The sequence below is a fragment of the Trichoderma reesei genome (assembly GCF_000167675.1).
Source record: "Trichoderma reesei QM6a unplaced genomic scaffold TRIREscaffold_11, whole genome shotgun sequence".
Lineage (NCBI taxonomy): Eukaryota > Fungi > Ascomycota > Sordariomycetes > Hypocreales > Hypocreaceae > Trichoderma > Trichoderma reesei.
The window spans coordinates 352,328-374,554 of NW_006711158.1; the positions used below are offsets into that span (position 1 = coordinate 352,328).

Sequence of the window (22,227 nt, forward strand, 5' to 3'; positions counted from 1 at the left end):
GTACTTTGTCAATATGCTACATCATCGCCCGAGGACATCTTGCATTCGAAGGACTGGAAACGTAAACCCCAACCCCTCGTTTTCTATCCGGTCAGCTTGAACCTCAACCATCATCCCATCGTGTTCTTTCCATTACGTACCGTTATCAAGATTGACGCTCTCTCCTCATCCAATGTTCCACATCAGCCAGCCATGACAGGATGCACTCGAGTGGCGTCTCTTGGCCGCCGTCTTCCCCTCCTTTTGCCACCATACGGAGCCATGGGTATATGCAATGCAGGTCTCAGCTGCATGCTGGAAGCACATCTCTGCTGCAACTAGATAACACGCGGCAGGAGAGACGTCATGTCTCATAACTGATTAGTGTGGGAACGGAATTGAGCGATTCAATGAGGTAGGGGGGCTTGATGGAAGAGCACAGGTGTGCTCTATCGTGGCCGCCCCAGGAGAATAGGAGAGCCTCTCTAGTCGGCTGCGTCACTCTGCTTCAGACGCTCATGTCTGCCACACAGGTTTGCCCTCATTTTTTCCATCATATAAAGGCGATCCATCTCAGCCAAATATAACTCTCAACTCGCTCAGACTCAGCAGCTCCGATCCATCTTCTTCCCAATTCCCCTCCAAAGCACAAACTCCGAAAACAGCCTCAGAGAATGGCATTCGACAACTCTTTCCTCAGCCCAAGGGGCTTGTTGGTGAATAACAACTCAGACTTCGTCTGCCACGGACCAAACTTTGCCAAACTCAAAGAAGCGACCCAGGCAACCGAGAACTTGCCGTACTGTGACCAGATGTTCGATCAACGTTTTGGGTTTTCTGACTTGGGTCACATGGAGGTATCTCAGCACTTCCCTCTTTTGATGCCGTTGACTGTTGGGCTGAAACCATGGTCTTTTCTTAGATATATGTCGACATCATCTCGCCTCTTATAAAAGACTTTTTCTCTGTAGGTACCAACTTGATGGCACAATAGTTATCTGCCGTGCTAACACAGGACATAAGATCTTTGACCGATCGAAGGACCTCGAGGCAAGCAATAGGTGTTCTCTTAGCTCAGCCTTTGGATACACTTCTGAATTTCAAGGTGTTTAGTACGGATACCGCTCGGTCAGAGACATCTGCAAAACCCTTGTTCAACTATCAGCCACAGCCGAAGAAGACTACGGTGAGAAGAAGCTCTCCCCAATCACCCTTATCTCCTCTTCCTCTTCCTCCTCCTCCTCCTTTTCATCCCCCTCTATCATCTCACCCACCATCAACAATCATCTCACAGTAAACCACAGATGAAATTTTCGACGCCCTCGCCCGCCTCTACGGCGACGAATCAAACAACGACACCCTCCGTTACCAAGTCCAGCAAACCATCCGCGACCGCCTCGAGCGCCTCAGAGCATTATCCGACTCCGCCGATGGCTCAGCCGACATCCTCACAGAGGCCATTGACAGCGTGACCCAAACAGAGTTGAGCCTCAAGCGCTTCAAAGACGTGACCTTGGACAGTGATCAGACGGTCGAACGGTTGAGAAAGTGCCATGAGCGTGAGCAGCAATATGCGGAAGAGCATTTCCAGGACGACATGAATGCTTTGGAAGCGGTAAAGGTTCGTTCTATCCTTCTTTTTTTCTTTCTTTTTTCTTTCTCCTTTTTTTGGGGAAATGTGTGTTTGGACTGGACTGAAGGATTTGTGTGTAGAAGCTTGTAGATCAGCAAAATACGCAAGACAACACGCAAGACTCGTTGCAGAACCTACAGCAGGCCGTCGGTAAGTCACACTCCCCCTTCCTCCCCCCCTCTGGGGTTTATCCCCCCCTGAAGTGACCTGATGAGCTGACCACAAGTCACTGCTATGTAAAGGTGCCACGGTCGAGATTGTCAACGACCTGACTGCCTTGTCCGACTACGTCGCGGAACACATGGAGCCCGGACCGGGCCCCTTGTTGAACCTCGAAAAGGCAGCGCTGCTGGAGATGTGGAAGAATCTCGAGACTGAAGGTATTTATCAAACGCGAAATTCCCCCCTTTTGAATCACGACGGCTGTGGTGTGACTGACCTTTGGGTATTGCAGTGCAAAAGTTTCTGGACGAGTACATGTCGTGAGGTCGACTGAGTTGGCTGTTTTCTCTTTCAGGACGCCCTTTGATATGTCGACGTCCTCACACACGAGGAGCTTCTCTCGTTTGCTCGCCGCAATGTTGTCGATTCACTGGATGGAACTTTGACCATGGCTATTTGCAATATTCAGATAGCTGCAGATGAGAATTTGTACAATGATATGTTAACTCTATCGAGACTGCTTCGACTTCAAGATCGGCCAATGTACATATCCAATCGAGCATTGAGGCTTCTCCAGAATCCTGTCAGACAACGCGAGCAGACAAGAAGCACCGTTGTCCCTCGCAAGCAACCAACATCACCTCATGCTCAATACCATTAGCCGCCACCGGCACCCTTCTCTGCCGTCAACAAAATGAATATATATACCAAGAAAAATGCCCAGAGAGCTCCCAGTCAACTCCGGCCACAAAAGGCAAAAACAAACCCCACAACGCCCGACTTGACTCCTATTTGCTTCCTTTCTCTCATCTCACATGTTTTTTCATGTTTTTCTTCTTGTATAAATTGGTATCAAGCGTTTTTCATCATCCACGACGTTGAATCACGGCCGCTATCTAAGCAAGCTCGTGCATCTGGCCGTGGTTGTCCGACTGCGCCGGCGCCTCGTGAATCACATTCTCCTGCGGCTGGTAAGGCCCAGGCGCCGCGGGAGCAGCGTAGCCGCCGGAGGGCACCGGGCTGGTACTTGACGGAGCAGTGCTGTATCGCGGGTCGACGGGAGAAATGGTGTGGCCTTCGGGCGAGGTGTAGTATCCCTGCTGAGGAGGGTACTGCTGCGGCGGATATTGCTGCTGTCCGACGGCCGCGGCAAACTTGGGGTCGTAGTATCCCTGAGGCGTCTGCTGCACCGGAGGAGACTGGTAGGTAGGGGGCACCTGGGACACCGGCTCGTGCGTGCCGGACTTGGCCTTGTTGCGGCGGAGGAGGAAGAAGGCGGCGAGACCAATCAGACCGAGACCGCCAACACCTCCGACGACGCCTCCCACAATGGCACCCGTGTTCGAGGAGCCGCCGCCGCCACCACCGCCTCCTCCACCTCCGCCTCCGGTGGTGGTAGTCGGTTCCGGGCTAGAAGTAGTCTCACTAGTAGTTGGTGATGGAGTGGTGGAAGTTGAGTCGGTGGTGGTAGAAGCACCGCCGTCCAACGGCAGAGGAGTGAATTTCCTGGAAGCCTGGCCACGGTAGGTGGTCAGCGCAGCCTGGACCTCCGTGATGTCAACATTGTTGCAGAAGACGTCCATAATGTCTCCCGGGAAGGAGATCGTGTTGCAGTACGGCAGCGCCGAGTTGGTGCTGTTGACGATGTATGTTAGTCATAAGCCCCCAGACGGCTGGGTTTTATATGACGAATGAGTGAAAGACATACCACTTGAGAGTAAAGGTATCAACTGCACAGCCATTGTTACACTTGCTCTGGCTATAGTAGCCATTGTAGTCGATGCAGACGTTTCTGGCATTGCATTCCTCGGTGTTACAACAGGCGACATGTCCCGGGGCAGTGGACGAGGTGAAGAAGACACAAGTCGCGCCGCCACCGCACGTGTATCCTGCGCCAGCAAGGCCGGAAATGAAGCCGCAGGTGTTGTCAGGCGCAACATAGACCGTGTCGATGCTGGACGTGGAGCCAGCTCGGCGTTGGATAGCCTTGTGGAACGGAAAGTTGGGCAGTCCAGTCGGCTTGGGGGAGAAGCCGTCGATGGCATAGTCCGAGGCAGGAGTTGCCCTGGGAAGCTGGTGCAGGTTGCGAGCATCAGCAACGGCCAGGAGAGCCGCAAGGGCAGCGGCATAAACACTTGTTGCCTTGTTCATGATGGCCAGTCTTCAGGAGGGGTATCGCGATTTGGGCACCAAGAGACAACGTCACGGCTCGGAAGCTGGCTTCGCCAAATGCTGAGCACAAGAAGGAGCAGGAAGAAGAAGAAGGGGAAGAAGGCTTTGATCTGTTGGGGGAGCCCTATCAATTGGTTTTATTGCACCAGCAATAGCACCAGCGGACCGGCCCAGACGAAGAGAGCGCAGAATATGCCTGAGCTACTGCAGCCATGCCTCTTAGACCCCGGGGCCCTGATGCATCGTAGCTGCCCAGCGGCTTTGCTACAGAGCATCGGCAAATGGCACGACTGCATCCTCCATCCTCCGCTCCATTCAGCCTCAAGCTAACACCTCTGCTAGCTCATCAAGCTTGGCTGTAGCATGACATGGGTGCCGTGTGAAGAGGTGCCATTGTTGCAGGACGTCGTCTCGTGGGATTGGATAGCTTGGTCGAGCTGAATAGCTGCAAGACGCTAACAGCAAATAGATCCTAGATCCATCCGACCACCAACCAGTGTGAACCTGGCCAAACGACAGGGGGTGCGGAAGGGCGTCAGCTCCTATGCAGGAGAGGTGCGGAAACGAGATTCTGCTGCTGTGGTGATTCAGAGCCCATCGCTCGCGCACATGTGTGTATATAGGTGGCAGTTACGCACAGCAGTCGCCCGCGAGGAGTTGCTGTGATGGGCCCCTAGAATCGTCAACGAAGCAGATTCGAGCAAAACCCTGACATCAGGTAATACATAGCTCAAGCCACCAGATCGGTGCCCTTGCTGCCCTGGCTTGCCCATGCCACAAGCGCAGCCGCAGCCGCACGTTGGGGTGCCCTGAATGTGAACCCTTCTGCAACGGTTGCCAAACAAAGACGACACGGCATGAATAGGATGCTCAAGCCCCGCCAAACGAGACGGCATCGCTTCGTCTGCTGGACGTCACAAGCCGCTTGCCTGTCCGTGACAAATCAACAGCACGGCCTCTGCGCTTGATGCCTGACTGCAACAGCGCCTCTCACGTATCAATCAGGACATCCGTATCCCGCCTTTCCGTCCCCTCACTCTCTGGGCTCCGTCATGGCGCGGAACTCGCAACTGCGTCAATGCTGGTCTAAATCGGGAACAACCTTTAATATGGCCGTCGAATAAGACGGAGGAATAATTGTGGAAATGAGAGGAGACCGCGGCACAGCTGCTGGTGGTAACGCAAGTCGCAAGTTGAGCGATCAGCGACACAGCCTGTCTAGCAGCACAACTGGCCCGGGCGACTAGGCGAGACTGGGTTACCGTCGCTTGTCGCTCAACTGTTGATGCCCTGTCCGCGTCTGCCACGCCTATCGCGGCCGTCGAAGGAAGAGCGGTCGAAGAGCGGTCCTGGCTTCTGTCTCGGTTCCGAGAAGAGGATTCGAGACGAGTTGCGAGTGCTGCCGTTGGCATCAGTGATAGAGACTCAACCACACAATGCTTCTTGGTTTCTGGTCCAACTCCCTGTCCTCAGGCTCTCCCGCCTCAGTCATCCTTCAGACACCCGCTCCACCACCATCTCCTCTTCGGCTCCCAAAATGCTGCCTGGCGAGGACTCTCCACAGACGCAATGCAAGCTCTCCATAGGGCCATTCAGTACTCGTATCCTCTTGTTCTCTTTTTTACCGCCATCTGTAGCTCACAAAACCGTCGCGAGCTAAAAGCAAAGACCCTGGCTGCAGAAGTGAACCGTCGCTTCTCTGGTTGGCTCCGCATAGGACCCTGCAAGCTGCGCCGGTAGCTCCAGCAGCCAAAGCTCGATAAGAATGTGAGGCTGAATCGAGTGGTGAGAAGAGCATATGACAGGGATCAGCCTGTTTGAGGAACGACGTCGGGCGGAGAAGCAGTTTGAAAGGAAAAGATGCGATTTCTGTGTGCGAGAAGTCAACAAGTCAGAACCTTGGAGGTATGCTTAGGTACAGAGTGACTGTTATGCGTATTACTAAGCAAGAGCCAGCTCCAGTGTAGGGTAGGGAGCAGTGCGTGAGTAGGACCAGGTCGTGATTTGCTCACGCAGACACGAAGACGACATCACGTAACCACATCAAGCATCAACAGCACTCCAGCCAGACGTCTTTCGGAGCTGACAAGTTACCTCGACTCATGTTATAAAGTCGATACTCAGATATCCTTGTGTTAATCCTTGTCGCCGCATGGAGTAAGGCACAACACGAGACAGCAGCACCCCCAAATCCATCACCATAGCGGCATCGTTCATTCTTATACCCACGCCCAAGAGCCGCATTAGCGCACCCAAACAGACCTCAAACAACACCAGAATCTTGTCTCAGAACGCCACATGCAAAGCAAGGGACGGTACGGCACGAAGTAGCGCTCAAGTCACCCTCGCAGCTGAACCCGCACAAACGGGGTGCCCAAGAACCCCTCCCCTCTTCGGGCTGGCAAGCCTCTGGCCCTATCATCTTACACCCTTTACTCCTCCACCCTGCACTCTCTTTGTCAAAGAGAGTGCCTCACCAGCTCAGCTGGCCTTAAGATCTGTATCCAGTGCTCTGTATCTGTTTGTCACAAAGAGACGTGGATACAAATGACGGACCTCCTCCACATCCTCCCGTCGTTTCCCCTTTCCGCCTTTGCCGCCCTCCTCCCAACCATCGAACGACACGGCCTCACGACCACCGACCTCCTCACCACCCACCCGGCAGATCTCGCCAAACGGACTCAAATCCCCATCATCGACCTGCGTCGCTTCCTCGCCGCCATCCAAGCCTCATTAACCGACGACCTCCCCCTCAGCAGACCCCTCGCACCACCATTCACCCCATCATCACCCTCAACTCAAGACAAACAACCGGAGCCATCAGCATCTCTTCCCCCCTCAAGCCAGCAGTTCATCAGCACCCTAGACGATGGCCTAGACGCCGCCCTCGGAGGCGGCATCCCCACCGGCCACATCACCGAGTTCACCGGCGAAAGCGGCGTCGGCAAGACCCAATTCCTCCTCTCCCTCTCCCTCGCCGTACAACTCCCGCCCCCCCACGGCCTCGGCAAGCAAGCCCTCTACATCTCTACAGAATCCGGACTCGCAACCAGGCGACTGGCCCAGATGCTCAACGGCAACGCCATCCTCCGGGAAGCCAGCGCCGCAGGGACACCAGCCACGCTCGACGCCATCCACAGCGCCGTCACCCCTGACCTCGAGTCGCAGGACCACATCCTCGAGTACCAGGTGCCCGTGCTGCTGTCGAGGCACGACATCGGCCTCATGATCATCGACTCCGTGGCCGCAAACTACCGCGCCGAATTTGAGCGCCAGCAGGGCTTCTCCCACGGCTCTAACATGGCCGCCCGAAGCGCCGAGCTCATCAAACTCGGTGCCCTCCTGCGCGATCTCGCCCGCAGGCACAACATTGCCGTCGTGGTAGCAAACCAAGTCGCCGACCGCTTCGCCTCATCCTCCACGCCCTCCTCCATCCACCACCACCATTACCACCGCTCTTCCGCCATCACTCGAAACACCACCACGGCGCACCCCCATCTCGAGAGCCCCCTCGCATCACGCAGCAACATGCCCCCTTCGTCATCAGCCATCCCTCCCCACCTCTCCAGCACGCCCACCTCCTCCATGCCATTCTCCTTCCCACCAGACCCAGACGACGACCAAAAACAACAACAACAACAACAGCCTTCCCTTCCCGCCCTTGCGCTCGACCATCAGCAGCGCTGGTTCACCGGCTGGGGCGACGACCCGCGCAGCTCGACCTCCCTCAAGACGCCCAGCCTGGGCCTCGTCTGGTCCACCCAAATCTCCTGCCGCGTGGCCCTCTACAAGAGACCCGTGTATGGTCGCCCCACGAGGATCGCCGCGCCGCTTTCTGCGGACGATGTTGTTGTTGTTTACGATGACGATGATGATGTTGATGTCCGGGCGCCGACGCTCAAGACGTGGAGGAGGTGGATGAAGGTGGTGTTTGCGCCGCATGTGGCTGCTTCGGGACAGGGCATTGAGAATGCCACTGAATATGAGGTTACCATGACGGGGCTGAGGTCTGTCAAGAGGGATAAGGCCAAGGTCAAGTAGGCTGTGGTGATCTATATGCCGTAGAATGGAGTGACGCGAGATGCCGAAACTGTAACTCTGCAGGAACAAAAAGAAAAAAAAAACATCATAATTCATCAAATATGATCCGCTTCTATTGAGCTACCTATGTTGCTTTGTGTAGATTGCATGTATACATTTTTTCTTTGCTCTATATATACCACCTCAAAACCCCCCATCACACACAAACTTACAACCCACATCGGACCTCAAAACGTCAGATCATCAGCTAGGTAGGATGAGGAAACTCATCCTCCAACTGCAGCCTCACACCAACATTCATGCTAATCAGCTCCTGCACTAACAACTTGGCCGCATACGGCATCTGCATCTTGGTCACCTCCCTCGTGCTCTTGCACGTCCCGCAGTAGCCCCTATATCCAAAGAGCCCGCACTGCTGGCAAATGTCAATCATGACGCCGTCCGAGCTCAGCATGAGCCGCTCCAGCAGCAGCTGCGAGGCGCCGTACGCGATCAAGCAATCGCGCTCCATTTCGCCCAGACGCAGACCGCCGTCTCGCGATCGACCTTCGGTGGGCTGGCGCGTCAGGATCGCTCGGGGACCGCGCGCGCGAGAGTGCATCTTGTCTTGCACCATGTGCTTCAGGCGCTGGTAGTAGATGGGGCCGTTGAAGATGTACGCCTCGAGGGGCTCGCCGGTGATGCCCGAGGTGAAGTAGTCCTTGCCTTCCCACGAGAAGCCGTGGTCGACCAGGACCTTGCTCACTTGCTCCACGGGGTGGGACCGGAAGGCATCGCCAAAGCCGTACTCCTTGCGGCCGTGGACAATGGATGCTTTGCCAGTCAGGCATTCTAGCAGCTTGCCGACCGTCATTCGGGAGGGGAAACCGTGAGGGTTCATGATGATATCAGGACACAGACCGCTGTCGGCGAATGGCATGTCCTCCTGGTCGACAATGATGCCCACGACACCCTTCTGTCCGTGACGGGATGAGAACTTGTCGCCGAGCTCGGGTCTTCGCGTCTGTCTCGTCTGCACTTTGATGACCGTCGTATCCTTTTCCGTCTGCGAAATCATGACCTTGTCGATGTACGCGGGGTCGGCGATGCGATATGAGACTGCCGTGTCCCGGTACTCGCTAGGGCCACGATCGAGGCCGATGCCGGTAGTTGTCATGTCGAGAGGAGTCTCCTTCTTGACCATGGCCTCTCCTGAGTGGATTCGCTGCCCGACAACGGCCAGGCCGTCGGCATCCAGCGCTTCGTGTTTCTTAATTCTTCGCATAACGCCGTTTTCGATCTCGTTGACAGGATCTCCTATCCGTTCTCTTCTTCCATTGGGATACTTCTGGAGCTCCGTAGTGTACTTGCGGAACACCTGACAGCGCCCGAATCCTCGATCTATTGAGGCCTTGTTCAAGACGAGAGCGTCTTCAATATCGTAACCAGAGTATGACATGACAACGACGGTGGCATTCTGCCCGGCCGGGAGCTTATCGTAATGGATGAGCTGGATAGTCTTGGTAATGACCATGGGCCGTTGAGGATACACCAAGGTGTAGAGGAGAGTGTCGATTCGGTTGAATTGGTTGTGTGCGATGGCACCAATGGCTTGTTTACCCATGGCACACTGGTAGGTGTTTCGAGGCGATTGGTTGTGGTGAGGAAAGGGAATCAGGCCGGCAACGGCACCCAGAAGCGTGAACGGTTCAATTTCCAGATGGGTCGTGCTCATGGTGACCTGGTCCTCATAAATCGTAATGAGAGCGTCGTTTTCCTCGTTGACGTCCAGGTACTCCACGATACCCTTTGTCAAAAAATCGTCAAACGTGACCTTGCCCAGCTGGAGGAGACGGAGATGCTCCGGCTTGAGCTTCTGCTTGCCGTTCTTGACAATAATGTACGGCCGACAGATGCGGCCTTCGTCTGTCGCGATGTGGATTGCGTTGAAATGTGAGTTGGTGTGAATGCCGACAAACGGCGAGATCCAGCCTCGTCGTCGCATCGTGCGGAATCTGTGCGTAAACCTCTTGGGGTATCTGGTGAGCGCAAAGGGGGTGCCGTTGACGTGGATGATGTAGGAGCCTTCGCGGTGCATCTCAGCACCAGAAAAGTTCCTGATCGGCTCGACGCCAACATCAAGGGTGAAGATCCACCGCATCACAGGCGCCTCATCCACGTTGGTCGTAATGTGCGTCATCAGAGCAAGATTCTTCACCAGACCACACGCCTCACCTTCGGGCGTATCGGACGGGCAGAGCATACCCCATTGCGACGGCTGAAGAGCTCGCGGTCCACTCACTTTCCGTGTCTTCTCAAACTGACTGCTAATTCGTGTCATCATACCAAGGGCACTGATGTAACTGAGTCGACTGAGGACGTGAGTGACACCGGCTCTGTTCATGTTGAATCGCTTGACGGTCCAGTTCCCCGACTGGATCGCCCGATTGATGCCCAAGCCGATGCTGTTGGCATGATTGCTAATCATGTGCACAGCGTCCAGCGGCACAGCGCGATTGTTCTTCTTCAGAAACTTGTCAATGGACATCTTGACCTCGCTCATGAACCTCTTGAAGAGATCCTCAAAGAGGAGCGAGAGCAGCTGGCCAGCCAACTCCAGTCGCTTGTTACCAACGAAATCTCGATCGTCCACCAGCTTGGGATCTTGTGATGCCATGAGGACTCGGCGCGTCATCATGGCCACGTAAATGGCTTTGGGGTAAAAGTCAAGTCCTTCAATGGGGACGTGTGCAATGATGAGGTTAGCTAGGGCATCCAATCCTTCTTCGACGTTGTTGCGGCGGGCCTGAGCGCCAAACTGGCCTTTTTTGGAACCCATCTTGACGCGCGATCCGATGTACTCCAGGGCTTGTTGCTGCGTAAAGATACCGGCCTTGGCGGCTTCGTCAAAGTTGACAAGAAACTCGTCCTGATATCTGCCGTCCGAGCCCGCCACAAGCTGCATAATCTCGTAGTCCGAAAGACCACCCAACGCCTTGAGAACGATGACAATGGGCACGCCCTCGACCAGGATATTGTGGGTGAGGACAATCTTATCCTTCTTCAGCGTAACGTACGTTTTCGACTTTCGCTCGTGGGTGGAACTCGTTACGGACGCGGAGATGACATTGTTCTTCTCGTCGGCCTCGACAATGACACGGTTCTTGCTGAGCTGCTCCTGAATCAGAATGACCTTTTCCGTGCCGTTGACGATAAAGTAGCCACCGGGATCCAGCGGGCACTCGTTCATCTGCTCCATCTGGGAGTTGTTGGCTCCGCTGAGGCGACACTTGCAGCTCTTGAGCATGACGGGCATCCGGCCGAGCGGCACGTTCTTGCGCACAATCTTTTGCTTGTCTCGGATGTACGCAATGTCGACGAAGATGGGCGCGGCGTACGTCATGTCGCGGAGTCGGCATTCCATCGGCGTGACTTCTGTCCGAGATTTGGAGTCATTGTAGTCCAGTCGGCGAGGGCGGTCGACTCGAATATCGGTGAACCTAGGTAGACGCTTGGTGTTAGCCATTTGACAATGGCAGCGGGAGAGGAAGGGGGCACGTCTGGGCGTACTCTAGCCAGAAGTTGCTGTCGACATCGCTTCGGATGGTGCGATTCGCGCGAACGATTTCCTTGATCTCGTGTTCGACGAAGAAGTTGTATGAGTCAATGTGCCTGGCGCAAGACTTAGTATATCAGACGTAGTAAGTAGACGCCGGCATATGCAGCCGGATGATATGGATAGGGCTTTGCGTACTGCTTCACGAGACCTATAAAGCGTCAGCACCGGCATCCTCACAGAGACTCCAGACAAGGCTACTCACCCTTGACCTTGAGGAACGCCGGCAGCAGCTGGAACTTGTCCTCCTTGGTCGAGATGGGATCCGTCAGCTTCTTGCCGTTGTAGAAAGGCTCCAGCAGGGCCTCGAAGCCATCGTCCATCAACGGCATCTTGCGCGTCACCTCCAGAGATTCATGGACCAGCGGAAAAGGGCGGGAGTTGTAAGGAGGTGACTTGTCTTTGTCTCGTGTCTCGGATGACGGCGACGGTCCTTGATATTTTTTTGCCGCCTTATTGATAATGGCGATATGGATAAGCAAGCTCGGCGACGAAGAAAAAAAGTTACTGCCGCGGCGAGGATGAGTGGGGCGTCCACGTTTGGCTTGGTGGGGGAAGTGCTGTACTAGAGGAAAGGTGCAGGTGCTGATAGCGGCTTCTATCAGTGCCTTTGGTGGGGTCTCAGTTCGCCTGAATTCAACGACAATCGATAATACCTTGCCCAGTAAAAGGGTAGAGGCGTCAAAACAAACCATCATCCCGACTCACGGCTTTGATCTTTTATAACAGCACGTATAGCGCGCAATTGCCGTGCTTGCTTTCATCTCCAATAGCAGGGTCGATTCAGACGAAGATGGACCAGCCACATACAGGGGGCCTCCTCTCGCCTCCAGAGCTCTCTCCCCTGGAGCAGGAGGTCTTGGAAGAATATGACCGGTTAGCAAACAACATGAAGACTGTACGTCTCAACTCAACCCGACAAAGCCCCCATCATTCGACTACTCTTACACCTTGGTTCCTGAAGACGGTGACGCGACAACATAAGTCAGGGTGAGAAAATGCTAATCTAGAGACGCGTTTACACAGCTGGCAACTCTGTTGGACGACCTAGCCTCAAACCCAACAGTTGAAATCCTAGATGGCCTGCGGGAACTGGAGCGCAAGACAAGTCTCGCGTTCACGCTGCTCAAGGCGAGCGTGTATAGCATTGTGCTGCAGCAGGAGATTGATTGGGGCGGTGGCGGTGGCGGTGATGGCGGCGGTGACGGCGATGGTGGTGAGCGGGAGCATGTAAAGGAAGAAGAAGAGCTGTGATGCGCGGTGAGAAGAGAGACGTGCTTGACTGAGGCGTGTCTTGAGGACGAGATATCTTGAGAGGAGACTGATGAATGATACCCTATATGGAAGAGGTTACGGCTATGTATGCTAATTGATTGCCTCTTATTTGGATGAATTAAATGCTCGTTCATCGCAAGTCTTGGTCTTTGTTTACTTATAGCATGTATATTCATTTCCAGCATCATCGTACTTGTACACAGAGCAGTGCGTTTCAACAACATCACCGCTCCCTCCCCTTCTGTATGTCTAACAACCAGCCATCCCTCTTTTTGTTTTTACAGAACCCCCATTTCTTTTTTATTTTTCCGTTCTCTGTCCAAACCCGCCGATTTAATATACATTGCCTCCATAGTACACCTTTCGCACATCCACCATCTTCTTCCCCCGTCCAATGGCAATCTCCTCGGGATCGACCTGGTTCATCAGCGCCTCGTACGCCGCCTTGACAGAGTTCATCGGGTTCTTGGACCGCGGCATGCGCGCCGCGATGTCGTGGATGCCCGAGGCGCGGCACATTTCAAAGATGCGGTGCGGGCAGCGGAGACCGAAGCCTGCGCGTGAATGTCAGCATGCCTCCCCTCTCACAGATCAAACGGGGGAAAAAAAAAGCAGTAAAGTGAGGGGGAAACAAAAAAGGAGGTTCTCACCTGGAGGACGGGCAAACAGCTCAACGACGGTGCCCGAAACCTTGGCCTTTGCATTCCCGTAAATCGTCCTGTTCTCGTACCGCCGGATGGGCTTCATGTTGCGAATGGCCAGCAGCTGCGCCGTCTCGGCCGCGAGACCGGCCTCGGTCGACTTTGCGATGCCCAGGCCCAGCCGGCCGTTGCCGTTGCCCGCGATGGCGACAATGGACGTGCTGCGCACCTTGCCCAGACGGGTCTGGTTGGTGACCCAGCGCGTGACGAGCACCTTGCGGTAGATGGACTGGATGTCCCGCAGCGACATGCCCGTCAGCCGCTTGATCTCCTGGTAGCGGCCGTCGTCGTCCTGGCCCTCGTCCTCCGGGTCGGCGGCCGACTTGTACAGGCCCTCGACGCCGGGGACCTTGCCCAGCTCGGGCGCCTCGGCCGAATGCAGCCGGCTGGTGCCCGCGGGGCCGTCCTCGATCAGCTCCAGGTTGGTCGGCTCGAGCTCGCCCGAGTCGGGGCCCTCGCCAATCTTGCTGAGCTCCTTCCTCCACTCCTCGTCGATGGCGCGGTCCAGCTTCATGGCCTGCTCCTGGGTAATGGTCACAGCCTCACCGTTCGACTTGTCATCGCCGTCCTCCTCAACCAGATACTTCTTCAGCAGCTCCGGGTCCTTCTCCAGGTCCACCAGTTCCTCCTCCGTGAGATCAATCAGCTCCTCGCCGTTGCTCTCCTTGACCCGCCGCAGAGCGCGCACCATGGCTCTCGTCAGCTGGTCGCTCGTCTTCTTGTCCGTCAGGTCCGCCAGCTTCGATCCGTACTTATCCGCCCAGTCGCTAGGGTTCAACCACTGCGGCTCCCAGGGCGTGCCCTCAATCTCCGGCTTCACGTCGTACCGCGGGTCCAGCACGGTGTAGTCCTCCATGTACTGCGGCCTGTAGGGGTCGTCTCGCAGCCGTCCCTGGAAGATGAGGTCCTCGGGGTCGATGGCCGCCTCGCCCGCCTTGAGGGCCTCGAGCTGCTCGGGCGTGTACTTCTTGCTGAGGGCGTCGAGCTCCTCCGGGGTGTAGTCGGGGAATTTTTCCTGGCGGTACTTGTCGAGCCCGTCCTTGCTCAGCAAGCCCATGTCCTCGGCCTTGACATTGCGGAAGCGCGATCGCCGCTTCGTCGGGCGGGGTGCCGAGGTGTGGAAGTGCGACTGCGACTGCGATTGGAACTGCTGCTGCTGCTGCTGCTGTTGGAGTTGGAGTTGATGAGGCTGGGCTTGGTGCTGGCAGCCGACGGTCTGCGCTGTGCGGGCAGAGGCGACGCACTTGCGCAGGAGGCTGCGCGCCGGACGGGCGACGCTCATGGCCAGGCGAGGCTCCGGATTGAGGAATCTCGGTAGAGTCAATGTCCCCTCGTGAGGGGTGCTGGGGCAGAAAGCGATCGCAGGCCGGGAACTTCGTTCGAATCGACGGGCCTTGTGTCTCACGACCCATGAGATTTTTCTGCGAATTGCCCAATTGAGAACCACCGATGGTGGTTTGCTGATGAGTCAGCAGATGTGTGGCTGGTGAGCGCACGTCAAGCCACAGTACGCCCTGTGGACTGCTGCACGTGCTTTTCACATGAAACTCGTCCATCTGGGGAACGAATCCCTACCTATTATCCAATGACCACCTCCAGAGGTACTAAGGTAGCCCCAGAGACCCCTAAACGGGTCCTGCAGCTCTGTAAAGCTCCGAAGACGCATGCCTTCATCTCATGTTGTAGACAGACTCCCTCTATATACAGGTTCTCTTCATTCCATTTCAGATAGACATAACGATGGCTTCCCCCAAAACGCAATCCATCAAAGACCAATTCCTCCAAACCCATCATCCCCTCACCTGACACCCAAAACATCAAAGAACCCCCCCGTCCCCATCGTGAAACGTCTCAGGAGAGTCCCAGTTTCGAAGTCGCCTGTTTTCTCTCCTCTTCCCCCCATCCCCAATCCTTCTCTTTTTCTCTCTCTCAATTCTTCTCCGAACTGTCATTCATTCACTCTGTTTTAATCTTTCTCATCTTTCTCCGTTTTATCTTCTTATTTACTATTTACCCTTCTCCAAATAATAAAGGCGCCCGTGACTGGCTCACACACCTCGCCTCAAGCACTCCAAACTCCACCGAGCAAGCAACTTCAACTTTACACAATTCTCACTCAACCCCAACAACAAGAACCAACCCTCACCTCTTCAAACCGACCTCCAACCCTTTTCTTGAGAAAAGGAGAGTCAAAAACAATGGGCCAATTCGACTGGTTCAAGAAAATCGGCGCAACAGACGAGGCCGTCGCCGTCCTCAACGACCAGCCCTACCTCTTCACCGTCCTCGTCGTCGTCCTCGTCGTCCTCTTCGCAGAGGGCGGCCTCCTCTACTTCATCCACTGGGCCACCTTCAAGCCCTCGCAGCGCAAGAAGAAGCCCGACGCCGCAAAGGGCGGCAAGCCCGGCGCCAGCGGCAGCGGAGCGGCAGCAGCAGGAGGAGGAGGAGGAGCTGGAGGGCTGCTGGGCAGGCTCAGGGCTGGCGCCGGTTCGGACAATACTCGTCGGGCGGCGGGTGGGAATTAAAGGGGTTCAATGTTGGGGGGGGAAAGTTTGATAAGACAGTCCTTTTGGAAAATCCATTGTGTGATTCGTTGTTTTCTGTTGTTGTTTTCTATGAATGAATACCCTCCACACGACACGCATATCGGTGAGGACGGCTGCTCTGCAATATACCACTTAGGTAGTGGGAGGTACTGCTCTCGTGCGCTGTATATCGGACAGTTTGGCAACCGGCAATGTCTTGATCGGAGAAACGGAGAATGGAGCACCCTTTACCTATCTTGCAATTATTCATATTTATTTACATGTTCGAGGCGTTATAGCACAGCAATCTAGTTGGTTCTTCTCACGACTCATAGATGCTCATATCTACATCCACATATTTCGGCCACGAAGCCCCCCAGTATCTTGAACCAGATTCACCCGTGCATAGCCACTCGTCAAACGTAGTTGTAGATCCTATATCCATAGGCAGTGGATCGTAATTCAGCACGGCAGCCTCCGTCGTAAAGGGATCCTCCATCGCAGCTAAGAAGGTGTAACTCCGCTCAGCTTCGAACACGCTTTCTGTAGCATTAGCTGCCTGTGTCTGTGGCAGACTGCAATTGGGCTCAAGCCATCCGGGGCCGCGATGCTGGAGTAGCGGCGACGTCAATTCCTCATATCTCATCTCGTCGTGCATAGCCGATCCTGTGGTAACGACAGCCCCTTTGTCTCTGTCTGCCATCTCAACGGCTGGTAGTAGAATGCTGGGCCTAGGCAGTTCTGTATCGGGCCTAAATTCCACAAGTTGCGACAGTTTCTCGACACCGTGGTTCACCTCCCTTGAATGAGTAGGCGGCTTGACTTTCTTGACCGTTGACAGCAAGACATGCCACGCGCTCTTCTCGATTCCCCGTACGACACGGTCGTACTGGCCACACTTCTGATCAGCCACGCGAGCTGCAAATGAAGCCGCCTTTTGCCGAAGACTTGGCGACTCGGCGTTGTTCATACGAGCAAGCGATGTAGCGATGGTGGGTAGCAGAGCAGCTCGATCAGATATGACCTGAGAAGAATATCAGCTCGAACCAGAGCACATCAGCTACCTACCTCCAAAGAACCCACCTTTAGATACGACATGTTGAAGACTGCCGGCGCCAGTTGTGTCAAACACTCGGCTCGATTGCAATCCACCGTAGTGACCCCCTTGTGCTTCTTGGCTGACCCAAGAACAAGAACCTCCAATGCAGCCTCGAATAGCGGTCTGAATAGATCTGAGAATTCAAGGGCCTGAGCACCCTGAGCGGCCTTTGGTGTAGATCTGTTCGTTCCTGGCTTGTGAGGCACCATCTGTAGACTCTGTATAAACTCATCGATGGCTCTCTGGTCATCCGGACTCAAACAGGCAAGGTAATCATCATCACATGACACACCATCCAGCTGGTTGCCTTCGATACTCTCATCAGGCCAGCGTTCCCTCTTCCTTTTCAGCGATCGCTTCTTCTTCTTAGACGGCTCATCCTGTATCAAAGTAAAGTTGACACGACAAGTCACAGACTCAAACTCCGCCGTCAACGCATCTCCCCGAGTGACCAAGGCAGAGGATAAGTCCGGATGCTGTATAGAAAAGGCTATCCGCCCCATAGGCTCGCCCACGCCTCTTTCTTGATCATGCAATGTAATCCCCGCTCGGTTCCAAACCTACAAGCCACAGAGTCAGCTATCAAGGTCGTAAAAGCCAAAAGATCACGCAAGTCCATAAGGTATACTTCACAGTCTCTCACCCACTCCACGAGCTTTGCAACATGATCCTCCTCCGACACTGGCTCGCCTTGGACGGAGACATCAAGCTGGAAATAGCAAGAGCCAGTCCGCGCAATCCACAGGTGCTTCTCCTTCGCCAACTTCAACAGGTCGCTACTTGTCTTTGGAAGCTTTGTCCCGTTCGGAAAGCGCAATTGCAGTGAGCCTTCAAGTGAAAAGTCCAGGCGCTGCTCGTGGCTGGCAAGATGGAGTTTCGGTAGATTGACACTGGCGAGTCGCATGGCGTCTGTTCCTTGCCGTTGCAAACTTGATGTATAAGTGGCTAGACGTATATTGACTCGCCCTATAATCAGGGACATCAATGCCGTTATACACCCAACACATCGGACGAGATATAGAAGCGATAAGTGAGGTGGACAAAGATGCAATATTTGTCAATTTCGAGTGCCTCGCCAAAGCCTCGAGATACCTTAGTGGTCATTACGTACAAGGTGCCTTCCAAATATGTCGTCCGTCACAGGATCTCGCAAAGAGGAAGTTGTACTTCTCAAGATGTGGAAGGGGCAGTTGTCCACCGCCTTCCAACCTGCATTACTAAGATAAGGTAGGCTTTGTATATGGGGAGGTACCGTAAACGACCGCAGTGATGCCATGTGATATGTGTCTTTGGAAAGGACCGGAATAAACAAGGAACAAGTAGAGAAGAGGAATAGTAACAAAAAAGAAGGAAGCAAGCGGAGAGAAATGAAAAGATCCAACAAGAAAATCTCGCCTCTAATATGCTTTGCTGAAATCCATCCTTCGCCCAGCCTGCAGAAATAGTGTCGCTACCCAAAATAGAAGATGTCGTGTCGAAAACATAAAATTACCCAGTCTTTTTGATTGCCCGTAAGGTGACCTGTAACGCCTCGCGTCAACGTTTACTTAAGCCATGGAAAGATCTTCTTGGTTGGCTCCAGGCCTCCGCCACCTGACGACGAGCCCTCCACTTCGAGACTTCGCTGGTAGATCTCCTGTGAAGCTTGTTAGCATCTAGAGCCTTGGAATTGAAAAGCGGCGTGGTTTCCCATGTCTTACCTCTTCGTCCGTCGTCATATGGCAGCCCAAGATCAGCTCTCGAACATTGTCGTTCTTGGAGAGGTTGGGATACGGCGACCCCTGGCTCTTCATGAGGGGCAAGAGGACTTCGCCAAGCACCTCAAACTTCTTCCAGTTGATGCGGTCGCCGTTGGGCCCAACAAACGTCTTGCTGCCCTCCTCGGCAGATACTAGGTCACGGCGGTGCAGAGGCATAAAAGGAATGCGGGGCAGCGGCGAGTTTTCCCAGGCCAGTCGGTAGGCAAAGTGGCTCTTTTGGGTCCCCATCAGGATGACCAATCTGGCAAACTTCTTGTGAGTCTCTGGCGAGACCAGAGCTTTAGTCTGAGAAAGACGGTGGATGGCTGTCCCGTTGATTCCTGCCAGGACGGCGGCCAAGCCGTTGTAGTTGTTGAGTTGTCGAAGCTTGAGGGCAATGTTCATGAATTTCTCGAGGACAAGGGCGCGATGCTTCGCCTTGTCCCGGAGGAGAATCATGTTGGCGACCCACTTGGCGACGTGGTTGAAGTGGTTGATCATGCGATTGACATTGTTCAGGCTCTTGCAGCTCTCCTTTTGGCTGGCTCCTAGGCTGACGTGCCGAACAAAGTCGCGGATTCGGATCGAGGAGAACATGATCCAGTCGATGCGGGTGAGCTCGTCTGCAATCTCGTCATCCTTGATCTCAACAAAGATGCGGTATCGGAACTTGTTCATCGGCAGGTGATCGGTTGGGTCCAAGGTGGCGGCCTCCCTCTCGTAGTCCTCATAGGAGTAAAGCTGTATCTGGCCGCCGCTGCCAACCACCCTGTTGAGGTTTTCGGAGCTTACCGACGGCCTGTCAAAGTTGCTATCCTCGTCTCCAAATTGTAAGGCAGTCAATCCAGCCGGAAGCTCGCTCAGTTCTTTGGAGAGAATGTCACTGGCCAGCTGGTCGTCGGCGTCGTCAGCATTGGCCCAGCCCGTATCATCGTCCTCTATGACGTGGAGGGTGAGGTTCCGATGCATCTGCCGGGCGGCGATGCAGAAGATCGGCTCCGTGGAAAGATATCGTATGAACTCGTCCAGGTTTCGGCGCGTAGCCAGACGGGCAAAGTCGCCGGGATACAGCGACACCCACTTGGCTACCGTCTCGATAATTCGAAGCTGAGTCGCCGTCTTGGTCAGATGATGGGCCGTCTTGTCGTCCCTCACGCGATCCAGCCGCATCAGGATGGCAGAGAAGAGCTCGCCGGGGGCGGCAAACTTGCGATATAGGCAGAGGAAGACATCGGAGAAGTTGAGGTCCGCCCTGGAGAGGCGCAACGCCAGCAGGCGGTCCACCAGTTCGTCAAAGGGCACGCCCGCCATCTTTTGCTGCTTCTCTACTACGGCGTCATCGCTTCGCTGCAGGATGGGAATGTCGTCTGAATATCGACGGGAATCAGTGTCGGACTCGTCGGCGTCGAGGTAGGAGTCAGTTCCGCGGCCACCTAAGGGGGGGCAAATGTCAGCGCTGGACCCACAAGACCTGCCATCAATGCTCAAGGGTATCAAGGGTATGGGTGTTGCGGTAAGCTTCCCCGAGCTCCGTAGCACCACTCCGTATTTCGGTCTTCCGTAGTAGGCAATATTAGCTGCATGGCAGCAGCAACAGCGGGACTAACCTCGGTGTGGACTCCTGGACGCCTGCTTCTGCACATGGCCATCTGCAACGGGAGTGCCGACAGATGGAGCCGCAAAGCCCCGGAGCAGCGAAAAGTCGGAGCTCGCACGATTATGTCGTCCTTCGCTAACGGGCCGAGCGGCGCTGGGGTCGGTGGCCTCGAGGTTCGCAGCAGATTGCGCCCTCTTGCGGGCAGCACCCATCTCGCCAATCTCATCTGCATAAGAAGAGCTTCGTCAGTACCAGCACGTTTCCGGCACCCACCCAATAAGGGGCATGTATCATCGTGGAGGGCCATACTCTGCAACGTGCCCCTTCTATGGGACACCGCGGCCTTGAGGATGGCATGTAGACAGCCGCGATCAATTTCGGGGCTTGTCGAGGAGATCTTAAAGTGGGCCAGGCAGGACCTGAAGAGGGCGTGGTTGGCCAAGTCATCGGGATCAACCTGCCGGTCCTCTTGCGGTGCCTCGCATTTGGTCGCGACCAGCATGGCAGGCATATTGGAATTCGTCAAAGCAGCTGCAGCAGTGACATGTTAGCTCCTGTCGACCACGGACATTGACGCTGCGCTACGCAAGAAGCACGTCTCGTCCTGTTCCCAAGCCGCCATTCGCCGTGGGGACCGCTCGTAAAACATACCCAAAGTCTGAGGAAGCTCGCGAATAGTGTCCTGGTTTGTTACATCGTATAGCACCAGGGCGGCGTCGACGCGAGGCACGATGTGGCCGTTGATCTGCTTGGGCCACTGGATGGGTTGTGGCGTGTTGAGCTCGAAGGAGTCCAGGTCCAGCTCGAGAAGGGTGATCATATAAGAGGCGGAGTCGACGGAGATGCGAACGCTGGACGCGGTAGAGATGGGCGGGCGCGAGAGGCCCAGGATTCGCTGGACAAACGTCGACTTGCCCACGCCTATGGCGCCAATGATGGCAATGTTGTAGCTATCCATGGCGGAGGATGGCTGTGTCTGGGAATGGCGACAACTGTCAGCATGGGAGCGGTCTCAGAAAAAAAAAACAAGAGGAATGTCTCATCAATGTACGGAGTGGCCAAGGTTGAGCTCTAGAGTGAACCCCTGGTTGGCTGCCCCGCGACAGCGTGCAAGCAGGGGTAGGTGAAGTGAGCAGAACTAATTGAGTGGAGACGGAGTGCTCATGGGAAGTAAGATGAGGAGCGTGAGTGAGCATCAGATTGGCCTGTCTGTATGCAGAGCTGCATCAAACTCATGCACGCCATGACGCTCCAATTGCGTCGCGGCGGCGTCTTGATCCCATGATTGGATTGGGCGAGGGGAATGGATATTCTGGGCTTTACATGTCCTCTCCTTCTCTTTCTCTGTCCCCGATGTGCAATTCTTCGGTTTTCCGTGCGCAACGTACCCAAACTGGTGTAGATCCAATGGTCAGCGACTCTCGACGGGGAGGCGGCCAGTGTTGCTTCTGGTGCCCCTCCTGAACATGTCTGTTGCCGCGAGAGGCCTCGGGCGAGAAGACGGGGATCTCGGCCAATGTCTCTGACTCAAACTCGAGATGTTTGTATGAATCGGGAGCGACAGCGGTGGGGGTGTCTAGGTTCTGGAAGAAGGGATCGTCGACGATTGAGACGATGGAATCGCGGTTGGGAGTCGGGGGGCGGGCGGCGTCGGAGGCTGTGCGCGAGGGAAAGCTCTGATCAGTGGAAGTCGTCGAGACTCTGGACCA

The 22,227-nt window shown here is 55.0% G+C and overlaps 7 protein-coding genes across 7 annotated transcripts; 3 read left to right on the forward strand and 4 right to left on the reverse strand.

Annotated features, from left to right (window-relative positions):
- Window positions 1–653: 653 nt before the first annotated feature.
- On the forward strand, window positions 654–2,098 carry TRIREDRAFT_108145 (uncharacterized protein; the record flags this gene model as incomplete). Its single annotated transcript, XM_006965924.1, has 6 exons — window positions 654–836; window positions 902–950; window positions 1,284–1,600; window positions 1,693–1,762; window positions 1,855–1,992; window positions 2,067–2,098. The coding sequence occupies 6 exons, from the start codon at window positions 654–656 to the stop codon at window positions 2,096–2,098; spliced, it is 789 nt and encodes a 262-aa protein (XP_006965986.1).
- Window positions 2,099–2,670: 572 nt separating this feature from the next.
- TRIREDRAFT_122242 (uncharacterized protein) lies at window positions 2,671–4,013 on the reverse strand (the record flags this gene model as incomplete). Its single annotated transcript, XM_006966047.1, has 2 exons — window positions 3,483–4,013; window positions 2,671–3,409 (listed from the first exon to the last, which is right to left on the reverse strand). Exons 1-2 carry the CDS (start codon window positions 3,923–3,925, stop codon window positions 2,671–2,673), a joined length of 1,182 nt encoding a protein of 393 aa, XP_006966109.1. The 5' UTR covers window positions 3,926–4,013.
- Window positions 4,014–8,234: 4,221 nt separating this feature from the next.
- TRIREDRAFT_22496 (uncharacterized protein) lies at window positions 8,235–11,914 on the reverse strand (the record flags this gene model as incomplete). Its single annotated transcript, XM_006965856.1, has 4 exons — window positions 8,235–11,466; window positions 11,537–11,649; window positions 11,729–11,733; window positions 11,788–11,914. The coding sequence occupies 4 exons, from the start codon at window positions 11,912–11,914 to the stop codon at window positions 8,235–8,237; spliced, it is 3,477 nt and encodes a 1,158-aa protein (XP_006965918.1).
- Window positions 11,915–12,375: 461 nt separating this feature from the next.
- Window positions 12,376–12,764, forward strand: TRIREDRAFT_43347 (uncharacterized protein; the record flags this gene model as incomplete). The annotated part of the gene is made up of 2 exons (XM_006965887.1): window positions 12,376–12,480; window positions 12,609–12,764. Coding segments are annotated over 2 exons (261 nt in total), but the record flags the coding sequence as incomplete, so codon positions are not given.
- Window positions 12,765–13,190: 426 nt separating this feature from the next.
- Window positions 13,191–14,918, reverse strand: TRIREDRAFT_78661 (uncharacterized protein; the record flags this gene model as incomplete). Its single annotated transcript, XM_006966048.1, has 3 exons — window positions 14,772–14,918; window positions 13,508–14,714; window positions 13,191–13,411 (listed from the first exon to the last, which is right to left on the reverse strand). Exons 1-3 carry the CDS (start codon window positions 14,838–14,840, stop codon window positions 13,191–13,193), a joined length of 1,497 nt encoding a protein of 498 aa, XP_006966110.1. The 5' UTR covers window positions 14,841–14,918.
- Window positions 14,919–15,759: 841 nt separating this feature from the next.
- TRIREDRAFT_34353 (uncharacterized protein) lies at window positions 15,760–15,969 on the forward strand (the record flags this gene model as incomplete). The annotated part of the gene is made up of 1 exon (XM_006965875.1): window positions 15,760–15,969. A coding segment is annotated over one exon (210 nt), but the record flags the coding sequence as incomplete, so codon positions are not given.
- A 940-nt stretch (window positions 15,970–16,909) lies between these two features.
- On the reverse strand, window positions 16,910–21,963 carry TRIREDRAFT_34726 (RasGEF protein; the record flags this gene model as incomplete). Its single annotated transcript, XM_006965877.1, has 9 exons — window positions 16,910–17,107; window positions 17,167–17,742; window positions 17,811–18,111; window positions 18,730–18,818; window positions 18,883–20,449; window positions 20,525–20,758; window positions 20,836–21,049; window positions 21,170–21,494; window positions 21,907–21,963. Coding segments are annotated over 9 exons (3,561 nt in total), but the record flags the coding sequence as incomplete, so codon positions are not given.
- Window positions 21,964–22,227: the final 264 nt, after the last annotated feature.